Genomic DNA, 23,287 nt, shown 5'->3' with positions numbered 1-23,287 from the left:
GTGTTGCAGGCTCAAACTGCTTCTGCTTTCTGCAGTGAACTGTGCCCAGATGGATTTGGACCAGATCCAAGGCTTATTTGCTAATGTAAGAGGAGATCTGTCCTCATTCAGTGGATTTTGCATGCCCAAACAACAGCCACAATCGGGAGATGGGAGCTGGGAGCTGGGAGATCTCCCTGACCTGCCCCAGGAGTCGGTGACACCAGGAGCTGTTGCTCCAGGACCCAGAGCTGTGTTATCACCCCCGTGGGTGCCATCCCAACCAACGGTTTTAACAAGCACAGAATACGATTCCAAGAGGTCACACGAGGTGAGAGCGACAGAAAAGCAGCAAATAGTGAAGTCCTGTGGAGCTTGCTGTCGCTGCAAGGCGGGGCAGGGGGAGGGGGGCTGGAAGTGTAACCCCTGGGCATGGAGCTCCTTTCCAAAGCGCAGTGGGGACAAGGCAGGGTCCCAGGGCTCTGTGTCCTGGGGAAATACTGCTCCACACCATGCAGGTACCTGAGCACTCTTCAGAGGGAGACTGGGGCTCCATGGGTGTTGGGGCTCCATAACCAAAAGTGACAGTTTTGTGTACCTGTACTCAGGCTGCTGGAGCTCCACGCGCTGGGGGGTCAGGGCTCCATGCTCTGGGGTACCAGACCTCCATGTACGGGGGCAACCGATGCTCGATATGCTCCAGAGTACCAGAGTTTTTTGTGCACTGGGGAATCGGGGCTCCATAGCCCAGAGTCCCAGAGCTCAATGCACCAGGGGGTTGGGGCTCCGTACCCCAGGCTGCCGGAGCTCCATGCACTGAGGGGACTGATGCTCCATGCCCCAGTGCACTGGAGCTCCACGAACCGGGGAGCTGATGCTCCATGGCCCCGGGGTACCGGAGCTCCACGCACCCACGGGGCTGATGCTCCGTGCCCCGGGGTACCGGCGCTCCCCGCCCCGGGCTGCCCGTGCCGCGCGCTCCCGGCGCCGCCGCTCGGCGGGGCCGCCCCGGGGCGGGCGGGGCCGCCCCGGGGCGGGCGGGGCCGCCCCCGCCGCCTCTGCCCCGCCCGGCCGTGCCGGGGCCGCGGCGGCTGCGCACGGCGGGGCCGCCATGAGCGACGAGCGGCTGCGGCGGGTCCGCGACCGCGTCCGGTCCTTCCCGGACTTCCCCGTGCCCGGCGTGCTGTTCCGGTGGGGCGGGATGGGATGGGATGGGGATGAGGATGGAGACGGAACTGGGGATGGGAATGGGGCCAGAGCAGGGATGGGACCAGGGATGAGGGTGGAGACGGGGAATGGGATCGGGATGGGAATGGGACCAGACTGGGACCGGGATCAGAACCAGGGCCGGGGATGGGTCCGGAACCAAAACTGGGGCCGAACCCGGGGATGGGACCAGGGCCGGAGATGGGAATAGGATTGGGACTGGGGATGGAGCCAGGACCTGGAAAGGAACAAGGACAGGGCATGGGAATGGGACCGGGGATGGAGACGGGCCGGGGACGGAGCTGGGCCGGGGACACGCTGCCGGCTCCTCTCCCCAGTGCCCGTCCCTGCAGCTGGCAGTACCAGGACCCTTCCCTGCGCTCCGGAGCTCAGTGGAGCCTGAACAGCCCCCGGAGGTCACTCACTGCCTGCCCTCCTTCATTGCAGCGATATCAGCCCCTTGCTGAAGGATCCTGTGGCATTCAGGACTTTGATTGATCTTCTGGAGGATCATGTGAGGGCATCATTCCCCAAAATTGACTTCATTGTGGGTAAGTGTTGGTTAAACATGCCTGAGGCCAGGGCAGAGCAGCATGTCCCAGGTGGGAAGCATGGGGTGACCCATCTAGAATTCTGTGGCCCCCGGACATGAGAATCACCTGAACATTGGCCTCTGTCATGTGGTAACACCAGGACAGGTTATACCCTTAACCTCATCCTGTAATTTCCTGAAATACTGGTTTGGATGTTGAAGGTGCCATCTGATGATACTTCAGTGCCAGTTTCATAGTTCATTGCTTCCACTGTTAAAAAAGAGGGAATACAGAAAGCCTGCCACGCCTAGTCCCTGTTCCAGGCAGACCCTGTTCCAGCTTGTTTTCCTTCTCAGAAGCCTTTTCAGGCCAACACAAACAGCCTTTGTGGCACTGATAAGACCTTGCAGCACACCTGGGAAGGTGCTGAGGAAGGCAGAGCTTGGGCTGGGCGATAGCCCAAGGGTCAGGGAGCACAGACCAGACCTGGGCCAGGTGTCTTGTGATAAGTGAAGTCTGTGCCCAGAGGTGCAAAGTCTCTGGTTGTGTGGCCAAACTGATACTGAGGCTCTGCTGAGCTTATCTCTAAGGAAAAGAGCCAGAAGGGAGGGAAATGTGCTGATGGGGCTCCCTGTGGAGCCCTGGAGTCCCTCAGCAGCACATCTGGGCAAGCACAGGAGTGTGGTGTGTTTTCAACCCTCAGAAGGGACTGGAGCAAATTGCTTCTAGAAACCCCCTTGAATGGGAGGATAAAATGAAGGTATGCAAAGACCCTCCCCCAGTCAAATGGCTCCAATCTGAGCAATGGGACAAGAGGAAGCAGCTTCAAGGGAGGTTTAGGTTGGATATCAGGGAAAATTTCTTCACTGAAAGGGTGGTCAGGTATTGGAATGCGCTGCCCAGGGCAGCTGTGGAGTCACCATGCCTGGAAGTGCTCAAGAAACATGTGGATGTGGCACCTGGGGACATGGTTAGTGGTGGCCTTGGCCAGGCTGGCGGAACGATTGAATCTGATGGTCTCAGAGGCCTTTTCCAACCCAAACAATTCCATGATTCCTGTGCTCTGCTCCCCCCAGGCCTGGATTCCCGTGGATTCCTCATTGGGCCCCCTCTGGCCCAGAGGCTGGGGATTGGCTTTGTGCCCATACGGAAAAAGGGGAAACTTCCCGGTCCCACCGAGTCCGTGTCCTATGCCCTGGAATATGGCAAGGTAACGCCCGGGAAGGGCAGGGGAGTCTGGGGCAGGGCTGGGGGTGTCAGCGAGGGGATGGGTGATAAAACCAGCGGGGTGGTCCCAAACTGAGTTTCTGATGCCATGGACAGTCTGCCCAACCTTCAGGAATGGCTCTGAGCTGCTCAGTCCCTGAGCCACAGACACATGGTTCATGCCAGCGAGTGGTTTTTGATGCTGTGCTGTGATTTTTTTGGGGGGTTAGTGCTAAGACTTGATGCTAAATCGCTTTCTTTGGCTTGAATTCAGGGGCATGACCACGGAGAGTGTTTCCCACTCTGCCAGTAAGTGCTCTAAGTCAGTGCCTTCCCGCATGGCTTCCCAAGTCCTGCTCCATAACCCTGTGGCTACTCCGCATTCAGAGCTGAGCTTTGAGCCTAATAATGTGCAACCGCCACTAGTAACTAACAGCAGCAGAACCTCCAAACCCAGGCCTTACCATGGGGACCATTTGGGCCAACCCCTGCCTGGGACAAGCTCAGCTGACACAGGACGTGCTGGTGCCGCTTTGGATCTGGCTTAGGCAGAGCTCTCCAGTGCATTACAGGAGATTTTCCTCACTGGAGAACTGCTCTGGGATAAAATTCCACAATAACTCACATGATGAATGTTCAGGATCTTGACGTGCCAGAGGGTTGGCCCAGCAATCCCCTCCCTGCTCTGTGTTTCCATGGCGCTCCCCTGTAGCTGGAATATGAGTTCTTTGGGATTTTTGGTGCTGCGTGTTTAGGTTGATTCTGCTGAGGACTTGTCTCTGTTCTACCATGTGTGGAACCAGCAGCTGATGAAGAGCTTCTCTCTAAGGCCAAACTAAAATGAAGCTGTTCTTTCCACCCTGTAGGCTGAACTGGAAATCCAGACTGATGCCATTGAACCGGGACAGAAAGTGGTTATAGTGGATGATTTGCTGGCGACTGGAGGTGAGAGAAGCTCGTGTGACCCATGTGCCCATGTGTGTTCATAGAATCATGGAAGGGGTCGGGTTGGAAGAGAGCTTAAAGCTCATCTCATTCCACCCCCTGCCAGGGACAGGGACACCTTCCACTAGACCAGGTTGCTCCAACCTGGCCTTGAAAACTTCCAGGGGCATCCATAACCTCTCTGGGCAACCTGTTGGCAGCAGCAGGAGTGGCCATGGGGTTAGAAGCTGCTCCTGGAGTGAGTATGTTTCTCTCCTCCTCCACAGGTACCATGTGTGCAGCCTGTGAGCTGCTGAAGAGGCTGAAGGCTGAAATCCTGGAGTGCCTGGTGGTCATAGAGTTAAAACCCCTGAAAGGGTTGGAGAAGCTCAGTTCCATCCCTTTCTACTCACTGCTGCAGTATGACTGAGGAGGAGCAGGGAGGAGGGAACACTGGGAACAAATTTGGGGCTTTATCCAGTAATTCTGAGTCACAGGGGGGTGGGCAGGGGGGAAACACACATTTTGATCACGACCAGATGCTCTTCAGTCCTAAATCCTATTTCTTTTCCAAGCAGTGTGGTGAGTGTAATGAGCCCTTTTGGAGTTCATCCTTTTGGGAAGAAGGAACAGCCTGATTGATTGGGAGGGGATGGACCAAGATGCAGCTTTTTAGGAGAGCAAAGTGACAATGCTACTGTAGAGCTGGAGAGCTCTGTCAGGGCACCAGCATTCACTGGGGGTTGAGCTGTGCCTGTCAGCCTCCAAGGAACCTGCTAAAAATTTGCCAAAGGAACATAGGAGACGGGCAAAAAATGGTTATTTCTCTCAGGGATAAATCCTGGGGGATGGTCTGGTTGCTCTGTGCTGTTGCTCACACCAGAAGTTGTGCTTGTCAAGGGGAACTAAGTGCCTGCTGCGTCCTTAAATCAGGATGTTGCTGGTGTATATGAGCTCAGTCACCATGTTTTCCTTCCCTGGAGACCACAGGCAGCTCTTGTTCAGCACAAATTCCCAATTTTCTGCACCATACCCGACTCCCTGTGTTAATTTCCCTCTGCTGTGGTGTCTTGGGGCATCAGGATGTTGAAAGGCTAATGCCAGTTCAGAACCTGCTCTTGGTAGTAGTTTGGTGTCAGATAAGGCCACAGCAAAGGTGTTCAGTGGTCTCAGGTGTATGACAGATGATGGGGTTTGGAGATGCTTCCTCCAGCACAGTTCAGTGTGGTCACAGCTAAAACTTGTTGTGCCAAAACTTCCACATGCCTGAAAACATCAGGGACTGTCTCTGTCCCAGCAGGGACTGGACTCACGGGTAAAATAAACATTGATTTATTTTTATGTTTTCTAAACTGTCTCAGAGCTGTTCTTGCAGTAGCTGAAGCCGTTAATGACCCTTGTGAGCATCTTCCTCCAAACCCAGATGGTCAGTTCAGCAAGGCTGTGGTGTGAGCTCCCAACGCTTGGAAGGAGTTTTTTTCCCGGGAGTTCAGGTACCTTTTCTCTAGACCTTGCACAACCTCTGGCTGGAGGGAGGCAGACCAAGCCCCCCCAGCTCAGCTCCCCTTTTTCCATCCAGTGCATGGGGCCACCTCACACCCACCCCTTAACACTTGTAAGGACTATTCCAGCTATTTTTATCCCCATTTCCTGAAAAGCCACTTCAGTGCTGCTCAGTTTACGCTGTGAACCACTGTTCCCTTGGGATCAACCTATCCCAGGGCACTTCTTTCACAGCCAGCCCTTGTGGGGAGCCAAGGGAGGCAGCACCTCACATACTTGGCACAAGAAGAGGGTCCATGCTGCGGGGGAGAGAAGGGAAAAGTCAGTTCCACCCCAGAGAGCCATGGAAAGCAGCTGCGTGCCGGGGAAGCAGCGTCAGCCCTGCCAGTGCCAGCGCTGGCTGCGCACGGGGCCAGGAGGTGACATCAGGGAACGTGGGGACAGTGCCTTTGAGTTGCCAGCAGCCCCTGATGTCATTTGCTTGGAGAGACAAGGCTGTGCAGGGGTGGCTTCCAGGTGGGAGAAGAGGAGCAGAACGGGAGCTTGCTCCGAGCTCTCCTGGGGTGCACAGGTGGCTGCCAGGCTGCTGAATCCAGCTCCTCTACAATCCAGCTCCTGGAATCCAGCTCCTCTCCAGTCCAGCTCCTGGAATCCAGCTTCTTTCCACCACGGTGAGGTCCTTGAGCAATGGCTGATAGCCCAGCCTACTGCAAAGGCCCCCAGCTTCACACCCAAGAGCTCCCCAACCTTGCACCCCAGCCCTGTGTATCTCTCCAGTTCCTGGGCTGGGTTTAAACCCTCCTCCTCCCTGGAAACTGGGCAACCTCTTGCCAGCAGTGCCTGCCAGCTGGGCTGCACACAGCAAGCAGGGGCCTGGAGGAAGACACAGAGGAGCACAGCCTGCTCCCTTGGGAAGAAGTGCTGTAGGATCTCTGATGCTGCCTGACTTCAATCTGGCACTTCAGGTGGGAAATCTGGCCAGGACCAGCACAGGGTGAAGGGATGAAGGAGAGTCACCTTTCTCTGCAAGTCCTTGATGGCTCCTGCTCCAACCAGCCCAGTTTGGCTCAGGAAGCAGTGTGAGGTGTGTCTGACGTGGCACTGGGCAGCTCCCACCTCCTTCCCTGCACCCACACTGCCCTGACCTGGGCACTGCGCCAGCCCAGCACCTCTGAGCAATCCTCACCCTCTCTGTCCCTCTTCCCAAGCCACTTCAGCCAAGTGGCCTGGTCTTTCCTCTGGGAAAAAGCCCCCCCCCCTGCACACCCCAGCCCTGCCTGCTCCCATCCCTGCAGGAGCTGCTCCCCCGTCCCCATTTACAAAAGCTGCTTTCAGCTCCCTGCAAACCCACGCTCACTTTTTCCAGTAAGTCTTTCTCCAGGAGCTGGATGAGGACCCAGCCCTTCCCGGTGCCAATTGCCATGGAGAACCACGAGACAGGCAGCTCACGGAGGAAGAGTGCTGGGTTAACACAAGTCAGCTATATTTAAAACATTTAATACAAATATGTTTTGACAAGTCCTGTAGTTGTTTCCAGTGACGGCTGGAAGATGCGTTTTCCCTCCCTTAAAAACAGAACAAGGCCCAAAGCTCCAAGAACGTCGATTTGTGACTTTCTCTCTCACTCCTTCCTGCCTGTCACCCTCTCACCTCACCCTGCCCCGTCCTGCCTTCACCCCACCAGGACCCAGTTCATGGAAGAGAATTAGATCTTCAGGAGAAACATCCTGCATTAAAACTTCAGTAGAACACAGGAAAGCCAAGAAGAGGTTCCTCAGCTCATTTTCATCGCTTGCATTGTCACCCCAGGATGTAGGATTGCTTGAGGATTAGGGGAGCTACCGCCCTCATGGGTCTCACCCCAGGATCCCTTAAATAAAAAAATTAAGGCATTTTGCCCTTCCTCAGACACCCCTGAGGATAAGCCTCCCATCAGCCCACACCAGAACTCAGAGTGCAGTTGGGATTTGCTACATTTAGAGGAGATTGCACAGGGCAAACCTCGATCCCTAGGGGGCTCAGAGGGCTTCCGCCTCCTTCGCCGCCTTGGTGAGCCTCTCAGTGATGAGGCCAAGGTCCTTCTCTTTGTCCAGCTTGATGTAGGTGTCTGTCCTGATGGCGTGGATGCCCACCCAGTCAGGCAGGAGCTCCACGAAGAGCCGCAGGTGCTTCTCCATCTCAGCTGCGAACAAGGAACAGGGCGTCAGAACTTGCCTCCCCAGCCCCTTCCCCCTGCAGAGACCCCCCCCCGAATTCCTACCAGGTGCCATCAGCTCGTCGTAGCTGTCACCCAGGCGGGCACAAACCACCTCCATGGGCAGCGCCTGCTTCTTCTCAGCCACAAAGACGCTGCGCAGGACTCGGGCCATGGCCGGCAGCCGGCCCAGCATGGCCACACGCTCCTCCTGCTGCGTGTCCCGCGTCATCAGCGCCTGCAGCTTCCGCGCCTCCTTTGCCCGGATCTGGGGAGCGGAGGAGATGAGGTGAGGCCCAGGCAGCACCTCCAGCACCCACCTTTCATCCAGGATAGAATTACTCACCCTGTCAAGCAGCTCCTGGGACACCCCTTTGAGAGCGCTGGCGGTGCTGGCAGGGGACGGTGCTTTGGAAAGCACCGGTTCCCCCGCACCGGCTTCGGCTGTTCTTAAGGCCAGGTTGGCAAGAGCTTTTTCCATCTGCTCATGTGGAAGAAGGAGGAGGAGTTGGATTACAGCTCAGGCTGGAGGAAGGAAAAGTTTCCCCTCTGCTGCCCCTGCCGTCACCCTTCAGCCCAGCGATCCCAACCCAGCGCTCCCAGCTCATCCCTGTCTGCAGAGGAGTTTGAGGGGCTTCATAGAATCATGGAACGGTTTGGAAGAGACCTTAAAGTCCATCTTGTTCTACCCTCTGCCATGGGTAGGGACACCTTCCACATCCCCGGTTGCTCCAAGCTCCATCCCACCTGGCCTTGGACATTTCCAGGGATGGGGCAGCCACAGCTTCTCTGGGCAGCCTGTACCAGGGCCTCCTCACCCTCCTAGGGAAGAATTTTTTCCCAATATTCCATCTAACCCTGTCCTCTGGCAGTGGGGAGCCATTCCCCCTTGTCCTGGCACTCCAGGCGTTGTCCAAAGTCCCTCTCCAGCTCCCCTGCAATCCCTTTAGGCACTTGAAGGGGCTCTAAGGTCTCCCCAGAGCCTCCTCTTCCCCAGCTCTCCCAGCCTGTCTCCAGAGCAGAGGAGCTCTAGCCCTTGGATCATCTCTTCCAGGATCGACACCAGTCCTGCACCACAATCTGCAGCACCACCAGCCAGGTTTGTGTCCCACCTGCCTCCAGTCCTGTGGCTCTGGAACAATCCCTCCCAACCCCTGTCCGGTCACATCTTCTCAGAGAGATGGCACAGACAGAGCCAGACCCCAGCCCTGACTCACCTTGGGGCTCAGCATCCCCCGAGCTGTGCTCAGCACCTCCTGGGCTGTGCTCAGCCTGTCTTCCTGTGGTGGCCGTGGCAGCTCCACAGGGCTGATGTCTGGCACCTCATCCACATTGAAGCGGGGATGCCAGCGGGTCAGCTTCTCCTCTGGCACCTCCAGGGGAGGGCTGAGAGCGGCCAGGAATGCCTGGAAATGAGTAAGAGCTGTGTCGTGGCACCAGGTATGGAGGAGTTGGCTGTTGCCCTGCACTCCCAGCATGGCTTGGCAACACATGGAGGGAACTCAGAGCCCACCCACACCTGCTGCCAAGAACATCCCATGGGAACCAGCCACGTCCTTCAGCCTGTCCTTAAGTTGTCCTAGATAGTGACAACCCCAGGGCCCCAAAGCAGGGGGTGCCAGGTGCCCCTCACCTTGTGGTGCTGCTTGACGATGTTCACCAGGTTCTGACGGAATTCCTTCCTGCGCTCCAACAACCGTGACGCCGACAGGTGAGGGCGACCATCCACCTTCTCCTCTGCAAGGAGGAACACGAGCATCACCCACAGCACCTCCCCAAACCTTGGGAGCCTTGGGAAGGATGGGATCAGAGTCCCACCATGGGGCTGAGTCACTGCCACAATCACTGCCCTGCATCTTCCCTCTTGTCGCAAAAGCGTTTCCCATTTTCAACATGCTCAGGCCTGCAGATGATTATTTAATGGACCAAGCAGAGCATCTCTATGGATTCAGAGACCTTAGCTGGGACTGAGCACACTCCAGCTCTTGGACACCCCAAAACCATACGTACCTTCTCCCACCACTGGCTCCAGTGTGAGCTGGTACTCTGACTTCTTCCTGCCATCACCAAACGTGGGGATGTTCTTCTCCTGGCGCAGCCGGTACGAGGTGGGATACACAGCCTTGATCTGCCCCACATGACGCTCCTCAAACTGCCTGCAACAGCACCCCGAGAGGTTGGGGACCCCAACAGTCATCGGCCCCGACAGCTTCAGCTGGGACCCCAAAAGGGGCTGCTGGGACCCCAAAAGGGGCTGCCCAGCGCTGCCAACTTACCTGCGCATCATGTCCTGCACCCCCTGCTTGACCTTGGCGAAGGTGATGGTCTCAGCGCGGTTGAAGAGCATCCCGGCGATGGTGTCCAAGCTGCGGAACATCTCTGCCAGCACCTTGAACTTGTAGGGCAGTGTGAGCCCTGGGGGCAGGTCCTGAGCAAGGGTGTGGAACCGCTGGTATGCTGGGGGCTTCTCTCTGAAGAAGGAAAGAAGGTTCTAGATAGACATTGGCCAGGATGGGGGTCCTGCTGCTGACTCCAGATAGTGGGACCCACCTCCCATTCCCATTCCAAAACCCTTCCCTCAGCAACCTGTGCCAGCATCAGGGTCACATCACCTGGAAACAGTGACATCCCAATGCTCAGGGTAGCTTGGGCCACACTCAGAATCCCCACACCCCCTCATGGGGTGGGAAGACACCCACAGAACTACTGTGGGGCTGTGGCAACTGCTGGGACACCTTGATTTTCCCTCAAAATCACTCCCTGGCTGCTCCTCACCCAGCCTCTGCCGCAGAAGCTGCTGCTCCAGTGTCCCTGCATGGCCGTGCTCCCGATGTGGCTTCACTTTCCGCTTTCCTCTGCCGGATCCGCAGCTCCAGCTGCCGCACTCGCTCCAGGTGGCCCCGCAGGTCTGTGCTGGTCCCACTGGGCACAGATGGCAGCTGGGCCAGCTCCTTCATCTTCTGCAGGCGGCCCCGCAGCTCGGCCACGTCCTCCTGGGTAGGGAGGGGACACGGGGTCACAGCAGGTCACAGCACCAAATCCACCCCCAACAGGAGCAAAGAGCTGGGATCACCCTGTACCCGCTGCAGGCGCCGGGCTGTCACCGGGGGGGCTGTGCCAGGCTGTGTCCCCGTGTCCTGCTGTGAGCTGGGGGTGGTCGGGAGGGGCACTGCCAGGTCCTGCGAGGAGGGTATCAGGGGTTGAGCAGTAGCCAGCAGAGAGAGGTTGGTGGCCTGCAAGAGACAGAGGAGAGTTAGAGGCTGCCCGGGGAAACCACCCATCCAGACCCCTTCCCCGGTGCCCCCCAAAAGTCCTGCACGGGGGGGGTAACCATAAGGGTTTCTGCACTAGGGACAGGGGCAAGTCGGGGGGAAAGGGTCTGCATCAAGAGAAGGGGGACAAGTTTTGGGAGTGCTGCACTTGGTACAGGGGGCAAGACAGGATAAGGGGGGAGTCTCCATCAGGAGAATGGGGGGCAAACTCTGAGGGTCCTGCACGAGGGGCAGGGGGCAAGCCTGGGGGTGGGGACAGGGAGAGATCTGCACCAAGGGGCAGCAGGTTTGGGGGTCCTGCACTAGGAAAAGGGGTCAAACACTTGGTGGGGCCTGTTGATTTACAGTTCCTCACCCACCCACTCCCCTCCTCCCCTTATCCTCTCCCATCTCCATTTTATAGCCGCGTCCCTGAGGAAGCGGCCATCGCCGATCCCCCCATCTCCCTACCGCGTCCGGAGACCCCGGTTCCGCATCCCGGGGTGGCTCCAGCCTCTTCCGCGCCGACTTCCCGCTCGGTTCCCCGAACCGGGCTCCGACTGGCGACTCCGCTTCCATGTCCCGGCGGCTCCTCTTCCTGCCCGCCAGCCCCCGCACGGCCGGGGAGTCCCCGCGGGCCGGAGTGCGCGGTGACCGGAGCAGCGGCGGCGAGCGGGCACTGAGCCCCGCCGGGGCACCACCATCCTCCTCCTCCCGGGGGACCGAAGCACTGGCGAGGGCGGCCTTGAGCCGGTGGCCGCCGCCGCGCTTGGCCGGGACTCCGGTGGCCGCTTTTGTCCGGCCGAAAAAGTTGGTGATGCGGAGCTGGGCCATGGCGGCGCCCCTGGTACCGGGTCCTGGTGCCGATCCCGGTGCCAGGTCCCGGGGCCGGTCCCGGGGACACGCGGGTTCGGTCCCGCGCGCGGTTCTCGCTTGGCGGGAGCCCGCGCGCCGAAGCCCCGCCCACCGGGGCGGCCGGTGGCGGTCACGTGGGACGGAATTGGCGCCACTGGGCTCTTAAAGGCGCCGCGTCTCCCGGAGCGGGGCCGCACGTGGGGCCCGAGCGGCCTGCGCGGCTGCGAAGGCGGCCGGGACAGCTCCGGGGGAGGGGAGTGCGACATTCCCGGTGCCGCAGCGCCCGAGTCAGGAGCCGGCTAATGTATCAAGGGCAGAGATGGAGATTGTCCACTCCCCCTGGTGCGGGGGACTGCAAGCTGAGGGGACCCTCAGCGGGGGGAGAGTGGGGTAAAAGCAGGGCAAAAGCAGGGAAGTAACATCTGGAATGTTGGTCGTTCCAAATCTGCTTTCCTCGATGTGCATGGGGCCAAGCCTTGCCTGGCTTCTGTTAGGAACTCCATGGTGGCATGAGGTCCCTTAAGGACCAGCCATGGGAATGAGGGGCTCTGGAGGCACCCACAGCACCCCCTACCATCATCCCTGTCCCCACGCTGTGTCTGTGTGCTGTTGGCAGTACCCAGGAGTGGGAGCAGGCTCTGGCCCATCACCCACTGCCTGCCTGGGCACTCAGGCTGTGCCCGCAGCACATTACGGAACCACAGTGTCTCCAGCATCTCCCTTAAAACCTGAGCAAGGCCGGATTTGGCTGAGCGAGGCAGGGCTCTGGGGTGCCATTCCCAGTGCCCATTTACTTCCAGAACCTTCATTCCCAGCCTGGCTGCGGGTGCTCAGGGTTGGGTTGGGAGCTGGATTGGCATGCACCACCCTTTCCTGGATCTGTTCCAGGTGGGGGGATGCACTGGAGGGTTGCAGTGGTAATTCCCATATCCAGGTGTCACGGACACGGTGAACTTCACGTCTTGGCGATGACAAGTGTTTAATTAACACAACTGGATCCCTCCAGGTCCCAGAAACGAGGATGGATGCTCAGGGTAGTTTGGACAGCCACAGCCCACCCCAGCTCCCACGAGAGGCTGTGCCTGCCAACCCCACAGACACATGCAGTTGGGGGCCCTCAGCCCCATCCTGCCCATGTTTTGGGGGGTTATGGCATGGGCAGAGGTGTCCAGATGGCTGGGGCTTGGGCACATGTGGGTGGGGGGAAGAGCCCCTGGAATTCTGGAAGAAACTCAGGGATGAGTGTGGGGACCAGGCCAGCAGTGTGCCAGCTGGATGCCAGTTTATTAACTGTGTAGGGAAAACAAGTCCGGGGAAGCCAAGGAATGTGGAGAATTTCACGGGTTGATGGTTTCTGTTAGGGGCTGGTGGTTACCAGCACTGCCAGGTGCTGCCTATGTCACTGGCCATGCTGTCCATGCCACCAGCTGTGCCCAGTGCCCCACTGGAACTCAGCTCGAGATGCAGAGGTGAGCACAGCTCCCAGCTCCTGAGGTATGTGACCCCAACTCCCCTCACCTGGGCTCCCAACTCCATGGGTGTGTGGGGCTGTTTCTGGGTCCCCAGGGTGTGCAGTGGGCACCCAGCTCCGGGGACATGGGACTGTGCATCCAGCTCCAGGGGTATAGGATCATTCACCCAGGTCCAGGGATATAGGATCATTCACCCAGTTCCAGGGACACAGCACCCAGCTCCAGGGGGTGCATCTCAGCTCCTGGGGGAGCACTCGGGAGCTCCTCACTCCCGTACAGCAGCTCTCAGCCCTGGAGCACCCAGAACAAAAATTCGGCAAAAATTAGCTCTGGCTTCTTCTTCTTTTTCTTTTTTTTTTTTTTTTTTTTCTCTTCTTTACAAAATAAACAGGAAACACATCAGCTTTTTTTTTTTTTTTAATTTTTTTAGCTTGATATTTTTCCCCGGGACCCGGGAGGCAGCGGGGCCGGTGCTGAGCGCGGCCCACTCGTGTCAGCAGTGGCGGGCGCGGTGCCGGCGGGAGGCGCTGGGGCCGCGCCGGCCCCGCGGGGGGGGCGGGCGGTGCCGCTTTATAAAGCGGCGGGCGCGGGGCGGGGGCAGCGCCTCGGAGCGCCGCGGGACCGGGCAGCGGCACCGGCACCGGGCAGCGGGGCCTGCCCAGCCCCGGCGGGGCGGAACGGCTCGGAGCGGCTCGGGCCGGTCCCCCGCCGCCGCCGCCGGACGGGATGCAGCTGCGGGTGTTTTTAGCGGGGCTCTACTGGCTGGTGCTGCCGCTCTCCCTGCTCGCCGGTGAGTGCGGGGCGCGGGGGGGCCCCCCCAAACGTGGAGCGGGTGGCGGGAGGATGCCCCCCAGGTGTGGAGCGGCTGGGTCGCCCCGCAAGTGGAGCGGGTGGCGAGAAGATCCCGCGGTGTGAACCGGGCGGGACCCCCCGCGCGTGACGCGGGAGTCTCTCCCACGCATGAACCGGGTGGCGGGGGGATCCCCCCACGCGTGAACCGGGTGGCGAGGGGATCCCTCCAGTGCGAGAACTTGGCGGGTCCTTCCGCGCGTGGAGCGGGTGGCGCGGGGGTCCCCCCACGCGTGAGCCCGCGGCTGTACCGGCTGCTGCGGCCGCTCGCTGCTGACTGCGGGGCGCAGGAGTCCCCCCCCATGCGTGGACTGAGGGGCGCGGGAAGTTCCCCCCATGCGTGAACCGAGAGGTGTGGGGGGCCCCCCCCGCGCGTGGAGCTGGCGGCGGGGGAAGTCCCCCCCGCACATGAACTGAGGGGCGACTGGATTCCTCCATCCATGAAGCCCCGGGGGGTGGGGAGAAGCCTACCCGGGAGGAGCCGCCGGTGACTCCGGGGGGTCGGTGGACGGACGGGGGGGTGGTGCTGTGCCCCCACGGGGCGATCACCCTGTGTCCCCCCCCCTCGCATGACCGAGACGACTCGCGGGTAACACCGAGACTTTCCCTGGGCTGGTGGGGAGGAGAGGTGCGTGTGTGTCGTGTGTGTCCCCCGGCCCCGTCACTGGGCACCGGCTGGGGGCGAAGTGACCCAGTCTGAGCACTGCCGTGTCACCCCACTCGATCTGCTGTTGTTGCAAGGTGGGGGTGAGGAGGGTGCTGAGGGCCCAGGGTGGGCGATGCCGGAGGGGTAGCTGGCACCCTCCGTGCCCGGGTACATCCTGGGGAGCAAAGTGCCCACCCCAGCCCCCGCTGGTCCCCAAGCTGCCACCGGCCCCTTCCAGGCACGGCTGGCCTTTGATGGCAGATGTGCCACCCACCGAGGCAACCGGCTGGCCACCGGCCTGGAAAATCCCCGTGTCCCGGGACGCGCAGGACAAGAATCGGCTCTTTGAACCCCCGCTGCTCCGGAGCCGCTTCGGGGACTCTCCGTTTGCGTAGACGCAAAGGAAAAACCTCTCTATAAACAGGATTGTTCAACGGGCTCCTTGTGCCAGGCATGGGCTAAGTCGGGCTGCCGCCAACACCAGGATCACACGACCTACACCGGGGGTCTGAACCCTGGGAAGTCCTGGCATGGCTTTTGGGGTAGCCTTAGTATGACTCTTGGGGTAGCGTCACCCAGAGAGAGGGATGTGCCCACAACAACCCTGTTCTCGGCTGTGTTTTGGGCAGCAGGGCTGGGTTTTAGGGTGCCAGCTGTGCCGGTGGCGCGGGGCAAAGCCTCGCTGGCAGAGGAAGTCAGTGACTCTTGAAAAAGCTGCTTTTTCTTTGGTTTGCTGGGGCAGTGACTCAGAGCATCGCGCAGGATGTGAGGAGGTTAATTATAACCCAGCCCACAAACAGGGTTGGGAAGAAGGGGCTGTGCTCCCTGGACAGGGGGTGCAACAGCTGGGCCGGGGCGCAGGAGCTGCCGGGTGCATCCCATGGGTGCCCAGGGTGACACGTGGCCTCAGGGCGCAGCCTCTCATGGGGCCCTCATTTCCCAGTAATGCTGATTTGGCCCCAGATCACGCCAGACTTGCTTGCCTCTTCACCCCACTCCAGCACAGGACATGCTGGGTACAGCCTGTCTCCCACAACTGGGGATATTGGTGGTCTTGATGTCTCCCTGGTGAGCTTGTAGGTGGCTTGTTTAAATTTAGGGCCCCACTTGGGCAGGGGCTCCCTTCTGCTCCAGCCGCTTGGGAAAATGGGGTGACTCAGCAGGGTCTGGGGGCTCTCGCACCTGCACCCGTGGGAATCTGAGGCAAGGGGGGGGGGGATGTGGCTTGTCCCGCTGCACCTGGGTGGGAGCAAGAGCCCTGGAGCAGGACCCGCCTGCAGCCCTTCCTTCCCTGGCAATTAGGCTCTTCCCAAACGTCCGGAGGATGTTTGTTTGCGGCTCCCAGCCAGCTCGGGGCAATTGGAGAGGCAGGAGTTGAGCCCCATGGAGTGGCCTGGGGTGGCCATGGCAGTCCCCCCACTTCCCACAGCTGGCACAGGCACAGACCCCTATGGTGGGGGTCCCAGCCACGCCAGGGGCTGTATCCCCGCCTTGGCTCCATCCTGCCTAGTGGGATTCTGGGGTGTTCGGAGCCATTACGGGGGGGGCACAGCCCACAGGTGGGGGGACCAGGCACCCCCAGGCTGGGTGACAGTCCTGGCCATGCTGATCTGTGGTTCAGTGGTGCTTGGGCAGAAGCCATGGGTGAGGGTGGACCCCCCTCCCTGCGGCTGCAGTGCCCCCTGAACTGGGGGTCCTGATGTGAGGACACAGCCCCACCCTTGCCCAGCCAGGATCCTGGGGGGTCCCTGGGGGTCCTGGATGCTGCAGGGTCCGGTGCCCAGCCGGGTACCAGTGGGTGTGTGGGCTGCAGGCAGCTGCCTCCTGCGGTCAGGTGCTTTTTATAAAACGAAGGGAAATAAAATAGAGGAGGGAAAAAAACTCTATAAAAAAAAAAGCAAAGCCACCACTGTCTCCAAGAGCAATAACTGCTGCTTCCTCCCCGGGTGGAGGGGGATGGGATGGAGGCACAGGGCCAGCTCCTGCCTGCCCAGGGTGCCCATCTCCCCATGACTGAGCCCCCCACAGCCCCACTGAGGTGGCTGACACTGTGGGGGGCTCCCCAGGGGTGCAGAGGGCCCCCCTGGGTGAGGAGAGCAGGGTTTGGACACTGCTTGGCACTGCCATATGGCAGACACCTTCATGCCCCCGTGGGGAATATTATGGGGCATCTGGGAATGTCCTTGTGTGATGGGAATGTGGGTCCTGATATGTGCACGAGTGTCCCAGTGCTGAATCCATGGCTCTGGGGGTCCCAAGGGCTGCAACCATGGCATGGGGGAGTGTCCCCTGGCACTGGGATGGCACCTGTCACCCAAGCCACTACATTCCCTGTCCCATAGCACGAGCTCCTGGCTGGTGCTGGGATTTCCCAGGCTGGCAGCTGTGGTACCCACTGGCACCCAGCCCGGAGCCTGGGGCATCTCCTGCGGCATCCCTGGGGAGCAGGGCCGGGAGCTGGTGGGATTGGGATTAACTTTCCACAAAAACAGGATACGGCGGGTGAACCGGTGGGGCTGTTCCCTCTTCCCGGAAGGAGAAGACAGAGTTGGGGCTGGGAATATGCTGGTGGCTGGCTCTGCCAGCCCAGGAGCTCGCTGCTTTGGGACTGATGGGATTTTGGGATGGGGAAAGGCTCAGTGGCTAGGATTCATCACCCTGCCTCTGGTTTGCAGCCAGCAGGTGGGTGAAGAGTGTGGGGTCCTTGGTGCAAAGTGACACTCTGGAGACCCTGTCAGGCTCCCTGGGCACCCCAGTTGGGGCAGGTTAACTGGGAGGCAGCTTGGCAGAGCTGCTTGGCTCTGGCAGCTGGTAACGGACTCATGTCAATGAGCAGGACAGGGAATTAAAGAGCTCTTCTAATTAATCCCAAGTGGCAGCAGGTCCCCACAGAGCAGCGGCTGCGCAAGTGCCAAGCACTGTGTGCACACCGGTGATGGTGAAAGGCTGGTGTGTGGGGCTCTGCCAGCACTGGGGTGGGTCTGGGGAGCCCTCTTCCCCATCCACTTGAGAATGGATTGATCCTGGAAGCTGGGTGGGTGCAGGATGGCACCTCGTTTGCAGGGAAGGGGCTACATCAAACCCCAATCCTCTGGCACAGCCGCCCTTCCCAGTGCGGTGGCCTCTGGCACCGATTCTTCCTGGCTGCCCCCATCTTGTTGATGGATCCCTGGGGTTCCCAATGACCCCCTTCCCCTCCCACGGGGAAATTAAAGGCTGGCATGGATGAACCCTGGCACATCTCAGCCAGCTCCCTGGCTCTGTGATTTATCCTTCTCCCAGCTCATTTATATCATTAATATTTGATGTGCTGCCAGCACTGCTGGTGAACTCCATGGGAGTTGATCTGGATGCTCCTGGGGTCACGAGGGGGAATTTGGGGCACCAATCCAGGATAACTGGCTTGGGATATAAGGCATATTCTTGATGCAGGCCCCAGTGAGACCCCGAGGTGTTGTGGGTTAGAGTGCTGCTTGCACAGGGAGGGGAATGGTGGGTGCCACGGCACTGCACCCACCCACCCAGCACTCCTCGTGGGGACGGTGGGTGCAGGAGGGCAGGTTTGTTCTCCCCACCACACTCTTCCCACATGCCAAACTGGTTTTTCTCCCTGTGCTGGCACTTTCCCACTGTCAGCACTGCGGGGAACCGGTTCCCTCTGACTGCAGGACGGAGCACCCACACACCGCCGGCACGGCACGCCCCGGTGCAGCTCTGAGAGTGCCAAGCTAGGCACCGTGGGTGCTCCCAAACCAGGCTGTGCCATGCTGGGGTGGCACAGTAACCACCTGTTTTCCCCTCTCTTTTTCATTCTTGATCCCTAGTTGAAGCTGGCCACCCTGCCAGGAGCTTTCCTGGCGATGCCTTGAGCTGGGGTGGAGGGTGAACTGCTCATGGGTGCTGGTGGCACCAAAAAAGTGGGTCAGCATATGTGTGCTCCCCTGGTGCTCAGCAATGCCTGTGGGTCTCCCCACGGAGCCCACAATCCCTGTTCTCTGTGGGACCCCCAGCAATGCCAGCAGGGCTCTGTGGTGCCCTCTGTGCTGCCAGCACCCGTGACATGTCCATGGCTGGGCTGGGGGCTCACGGTGGGGCTGGTTCACCCAAAAGGTGGACACTAGGGTGGGTGGGTGCTGGGATGGGGGTGCCAGTGGCCAAGCGGGGCCTGACTGGCTCCCACGGAAGCTGGAGCAGTGTCTCGCCCCCGTGCCGGGAAGGCTCCTCTCGGCCCCGTTGGCGCGGGAAGGGGAATATTTGCTCCATGAGATCATGGTGTGCCGAAACACAGCCAGCAACCCTCAGCAGCCTGCAGGAGGTGACGCGTCCTGGGGTCACTGTGGGGAGGTGGCTGGTGGGTGATGGTCCTGGTGCCCCTCCACCCTGGGCTTCCTGTGCCCCCCAGCCCTGCTCGTGGTCTGGCTGCACTTCCTGGCACTGGGGACAGATGGAGACCCCACTGCAGGAACAGGGACCAGTTTTAGCCCCACTAGGTGCTGCGTGGGACGTGCCCTGGGTGCATTCCTGGGTGCTCCCTCCCACTGTCCCTGCACCCTCTGAGGATGCCCTGGGGTGCTGGGCAGCTCACAGGGGGCTGCACCGTGTCCCCCCCAGTGGTGCTGTTCCCCACCTCAGGATGTGTTGTCCCACTGAAACCTCGTAAACACAGGAAGGGCTGTGCCGGGCTGTGGCGCTGAGCACGTCCCTGGCGCCCAGCCGACCTCCCCTCACCCCTCCAGCCTCACAGACCAGGGGCTGTCCTCTGGGCCCTCCCCAAGTGAGGTGCCAAGGGGAGCAGGTCCTTGCCCTGGCTGCTCAGAGTCGGTCCCCAGCAGTAGTTCCCTGTGACTGTCCCCTCCCTGGGCTGTTTCAGAGGGATTTCCCTACCCAGAGTGGGGTTCATCTGCTGCTGGGTGGGAGCGCAGGGATGTGTCCCTGTGGTTTGCGGGACAGGGGATGGAGGGATGCCCTGGGACTGCCTGGAGCAGGGGCACAGTGACATAGCTCAGCCCCCCGTGACTCTCCCCCTCTCCAGCCAGGCACTCATTTGGTGGGTGCCCATCACCGTGGCCTTGTGCTTGCCCTGTGGATGCTCCCAGCTCATGCTGGTGCATGTGCTGGTGTCTGTCACTGTTCATACAGTGACAGGAACGCTCTGTCCCAGCCGGGGTGGCAGCTGCCCCACCATGTCCCCTCTGTGCTATCCCTGTCCCCATCCCTGTTCCTGTCGCTGGCGGCAGCTCCGCAGGGCGCTGGCTCGACCCAGCTCCTCCGACGGTTTCATTCCTCCAAACAAGCTGTAATTTAGGTCTAAAAATAAGTGAGGGGGAAGGTGCTGAACTGGTGGCACACCCAGAGTGGGGCTGGGTGCAGGTGAAGGGCTGTGCCAGCCCTGGGGGGGGGGTCATGGGTGTGGGTCCCAGCCTGGCCACAGGGGTCCCTTTAAAGTGTGGTTTTGTGGGAATGATGTGGAAACACAGCAGATTTTGGTCATGGATCTAGTCCCCACGTATTTGGGACTTTTGGTGTCCCCCCTCTCTGTGCCACCCATGTGGGTCACTGGGAGTAACCCAGCCTGTGTCCCTCTTTTCCCATCAGCATCCCTGGGGGGAACTCGACCCCCTGTCCTACCTGGAATTACCCCAGAATCACCTGCCATTTTGGGCTGCCTCTCTTTTGGGGATCCCCAGGGCAGGGGGGTGCAGCAGGGAGCCCTCCCCACATTGCATCCCTATCCCTAACCCTGTCCCTCTGCCCCCAGCCTGCATTTTCCGCTTCAATGTCTTCTCCCTGGTGTACCTGCTCTTTCTGCTGATCCTACCCTGGTTCTCAGGACCCAAACGGGGCTCTGCCACAGGTAAGGGGCTCATCACGGGATGCAAGGAGTCAGCAGGATGGGGTGGGCAGCAGGGGGCCTGTCAGGCCCCCTCCAGCGGGCACCTGCCCTCCTGCCCTGTGGTTTCTCTGCATGGAGCCTCACTCCGTTAATTATAACCCAGTGTGGCTATTAATAGCCCTCCTGAAATGGCCAGTTTGGAGCCTTATTAACCTAAAAACCTCAGGGCTGGGCAGTGCCTGCCAGGTGGGCACACCATGAGCAGCCCCTCTGCCCGGGGGACATGTCACAGTGGGTGCAGGTGGGCACTGGGTGCCCATATCCCCACCGTGCCAGGCTCTAACACCTGCCCCCAGCGCCTGGCACGGCCACAGCTAAAAGCTTTGCCCTCTGAATATTTCATGGGCTCGAACGGCCCTGGATCCCGGTGCTGCCGAAAGCCTTCGCCTGGATTTACAGGAAAAAACAGGCGGGAGGGAAAGCTGTTGGCCCGGGGCCGCCCCCGGCCGGCTCACAGCTGTAGTGGGCTCACTGCCTGCCCACGGTCAGGAAAATGGGCACATGGCCCAGGGAGCCGGGTGGGATGGGGGCATGACTGCAGCTGGTGGAAGGTCTGACAGGACTCAGAGTGTGGGGGACCCCCTGGAGCCCCCTAATAGGACCTTCCACCAGGAAAGGGGATGCTGACTGCATCTGAATGTGGTCCCTGTACAGCGGGGCCAGGGAAGCGCCCGGTGCCAGCTGGGTGCTGCAGGGACAGGGGAGGGAGGGTGGCCCTGGGCTTTGGGTCCCTGCACCACCCCATGCCTCAGTTTCCCCAGTAATGCTCTCAGGGTGCTCTTGGGCTGTGTTGGGTGCATGGTGAGGTGGTCAAAGCCCTGGTGGGACCCTGTCCCTGGGGCAGACCCCTGGCATCTCTGGGCACAGTGCACTCTTACCAGCTTTTCCCGAGGGTGCTGGGTCTCCACTGGGGATACTGGTGTCCCCGGGGCCACCTCAGGCCATGTGTGACAGGTTGCCCATGTCTTGCAGGTCATGCTGGATGCATCCTCAAATGTCTGCTGGCAACCAGCAGCCTCTTCGTCCTTGCCCACTTGGTTTTCCAGATAGGCGTGTACACAATTCCTGCTTGGAATTGGCTGCGGGAGCCCAACTGTGAGTACGGGGATGCCTGTGCCCACCCTCAGCCACCCATACCTCTGCTCCCCGTGGTGCTCTGGGGCTGAACCCTCGAGCTGGTGACATGTGGGACCCCGTCCTGCTGGGTGCTCAGGGGCTGATGAGACTCTGCAGGGTCCCATACATGTGCCCAGCTCTGGGCACATCCTGTGCCATTCCAAGGGGCCTGCTGAGTGCCCACTGCACTGGGCACAGACCCTGACCTGCACCCCCATGGATGTGAGGTGTTCTCCCCATGGGGTGGGTGCTCTGGGTGGGCTTGGAGCCTGCCCACGCAGGGTCTCAGTGCCCCTCTCTTCTTCCCTGCAGGCAGCTCCTGGGAGGTCCTTTTTGAGCACATTGGGGTTACAAGGTAAGGGTACCCCGGTGGTGGGCACCTGAGGGTTGGCAATGGTGGGGGTGCCACCTCTGAGCCCTCCCCTGCTCCACTCTCCCCCCCCAGGCTGTATTCGAGCGACATTCCCAACGTGGTGCGTCTTGTGGCACCTGATTTTGGCATCCTGCTGATCTCAGTCATCTCCTTGTGCCTGTGCCGCCTCATGCCCAAGACCTACCCTGCCTCCTACAGCCAGAGACCGGAGTTCCTGGGCTTCCCTGAGCTGGTGAGAGCCAACCCTGGTGCCACTGGGACATCCCAATGGCTCCCACCAGCCTCCCTGTGGCTGATCCCTGGTCCCTGTCTCCTCCCTGGGGCACAGCAGCTGGTCCCTGACTCTTCCCCTGGGCACAGCCTGGGACACGGGGGCTTGGCATGGGGGCATCCCTGGTGGCTGGGGACCCAGTTTGGGGCAGGTTTGGCCACGGTGAAGGCTCAGCCATCACGGCACCTTGTATGGGCTGGGATGACTCAGCTGTGGAGGAGTGCCCGTGTTTGCTCCGGTGTTGCCGTAGGGATTGCACCAAACAGCTGTGACTGTGGGATGGGCAGTTATGGGGTGCTGGCACCCAGCTTGAGCTAGCTAGTGCAGGGCTGGGTGCTGTGCTGTGCCAGCCCTGCCTGGCAATGCCAGCAGGTCACAGGGATGCTGTGCTCGTGGCACCCAGGCACTCAAGGTCACGCAGGTGGACACAACCCCAATGGCCCCCCCTCAGCGCAGTGAACACCCTTGGGTGCTCTGCCCCATTTTGGGGTGTTCTTGCTGCTCCAGGCTATGGTGCCTGGCTCTGGCCGTGCAAGCTGTAACCGGAGCATGGATGCCTTTGCTGTGAGGCTCTGGCCAGCACGGGAGGCAGGCTGGAAAAAAGCTCAGTGCTGGGAACCTGGGTCCCAGTGCCAAGAAAAACAGCCGCCCTTTGGAGGCGCTTTCCAGGCGGCTGATGAGATAAACACGGCCAGGTGCTGGGCACTGTGCCTGCCCTCCCGGCCACCCCTCCCCTGCCCTCCCTCGAGTGGGGAAACTGAGGAACATCCTAGGATCAGGTCCTGGAGCTCACACCACCCTTGTCTTGCAGAGGGAAGAGAATGCGAGTCGGCACAGATGCGCGGCCCACGCATCCCGGCCACTGCGCAAACGGCTGTTGCGTAAGGCTCACTGGCTGCTCTGGGAGGCTGGAAAGGTACTGGCCAACCTGCTGCTGGCCTTGGCAGGTGGGTGCAGGATGGGGGGGGGCACGTGGTGAGGTGGGGGTCCTCCATGGATGTGCTGCTGGGGGGGAT

At 60.4% G+C, this 23,287-nt stretch overlaps 3 protein-coding genes across 4 annotated transcripts in view; 2 read left to right on the top strand and 1 right to left on the bottom strand.

Moving 5' to 3' along the window:
• The first annotated feature begins 1,049 nt into the window (after positions 1 to 1,049).
• On the top strand, positions 1,050 to 5,200 carry APRT (adenine phosphoribosyltransferase). The gene is made up of 5 exons (XM_064671057.1): positions 1,050 to 1,170; positions 1,633 to 1,736; positions 2,795 to 2,928; positions 3,791 to 3,869; positions 4,136 to 5,200. The coding sequence occupies exons 1-5, from the start codon at positions 1,091 to 1,093 to the stop codon at positions 4,276 to 4,278; spliced, it is 540 nt and encodes a 179-aa protein (XP_064527127.1). The 5' UTR covers positions 1,050 to 1,090; the 3' UTR covers positions 4,279 to 5,200.
• A 1,613-nt stretch (positions 5,201 to 6,813) lies between these two features.
• CDT1 (chromatin licensing and DNA replication factor 1) lies at positions 6,814 to 11,771 on the bottom strand. The gene is made up of 10 exons (XM_064671039.1): positions 11,268 to 11,771; positions 10,626 to 10,778; positions 10,321 to 10,538; positions 9,822 to 10,016; positions 9,556 to 9,701; positions 9,179 to 9,282; positions 8,763 to 8,951; positions 7,892 to 8,026; positions 7,612 to 7,813; positions 6,814 to 7,533 (listed from the first exon to the last, which is right to left on the bottom strand). Exons 1-10 carry the CDS (start codon positions 11,628 to 11,630, stop codon positions 7,370 to 7,372), a joined length of 1,869 nt encoding a protein of 622 aa, XP_064527109.1. The 5' UTR covers positions 11,631 to 11,771; the 3' UTR covers positions 6,814 to 7,369.
• Positions 11,772 to 13,720: 1,949 nt separating this feature from the next.
• PIEZO1 (piezo type mechanosensitive ion channel component 1 (Er blood group)) overlaps positions 13,721 to 23,287 on the top strand; it is a 24,681-nt gene continuing 15,114 nt past the window's right edge. For both annotated transcript variants that reach the window (XM_064671030.1, XM_064671029.1), the window contains exons 1-6: positions 13,721 to 13,913; positions 20,377 to 20,472; positions 21,484 to 21,606; positions 21,940 to 21,982; positions 22,073 to 22,232; positions 23,083 to 23,218. In XM_064671030.1, the coding sequence (XP_064527100.1) occupies positions 13,850 to 13,913; positions 20,377 to 20,472; positions 21,484 to 21,606; positions 21,940 to 21,982; positions 22,073 to 22,232; positions 23,083 to 23,218 (622 nt within the window). In that variant the 5' untranslated portion in view covers positions 13,721 to 13,849. The remainder of the gene's footprint in view (positions 13,914 to 20,376; positions 20,473 to 21,483; positions 21,607 to 21,939; positions 21,983 to 22,072; positions 22,233 to 23,082; positions 23,219 to 23,287) is intronic.

Source organism: Pseudopipra pipra, chromosome 14, assembly GCF_036250125.1.
Source record: "Pseudopipra pipra isolate bDixPip1 chromosome 14, bDixPip1.hap1, whole genome shotgun sequence".
Lineage (NCBI taxonomy): Eukaryota > Metazoa > Chordata > Aves > Passeriformes > Pipridae > Pseudopipra > Pseudopipra pipra.
The sequence above is the reverse complement of the archived record's forward strand: the minus strand, read 5'-3'. Positions and strand labels throughout refer to the sequence as shown.

Coding starts and splice junctions, on each gene's coding strand:
- APRT (XM_064671057.1), top strand. CDS start 1,091: ATGAGCGACGAGCGGCTGCGGCGGGTCCGCGACCGCGTCCGGTCCTTC. Junction 1,737..2,794: donor CAAAATTGACTTCATTGTGG/GTAAGTGTTGGT, acceptor TGCTCCCCCCAG/GCCTGGATTCCCGTGGATTC. Junction 2,929..3,790: donor ATGCCCTGGAATATGGCAAG/GTAACGCCCGGG, acceptor TCCACCCTGTAG/GCTGAACTGGAAATCCAGAC.
- CDT1 (XM_064671039.1), bottom strand. CDS start 11,630: ATGGCCCAGCTCCGCATCACCAACTTTTTCGGCCGGACAAAAGCGGCC. Junction 10,017..10,320: donor GCTTCTGCGGCAGAGGCTGG/GTGAGGAGCAGC, acceptor TTCCTTCTTCAG/AGAGAAGCCCCCAGCATACC. Junction 9,702..9,821: donor GTGCAGGACATGATGCGCAG/GTAAGTTGGCAG, acceptor GTGCTGTTGCAG/GCAGTTTGAGGAGCGTCATG.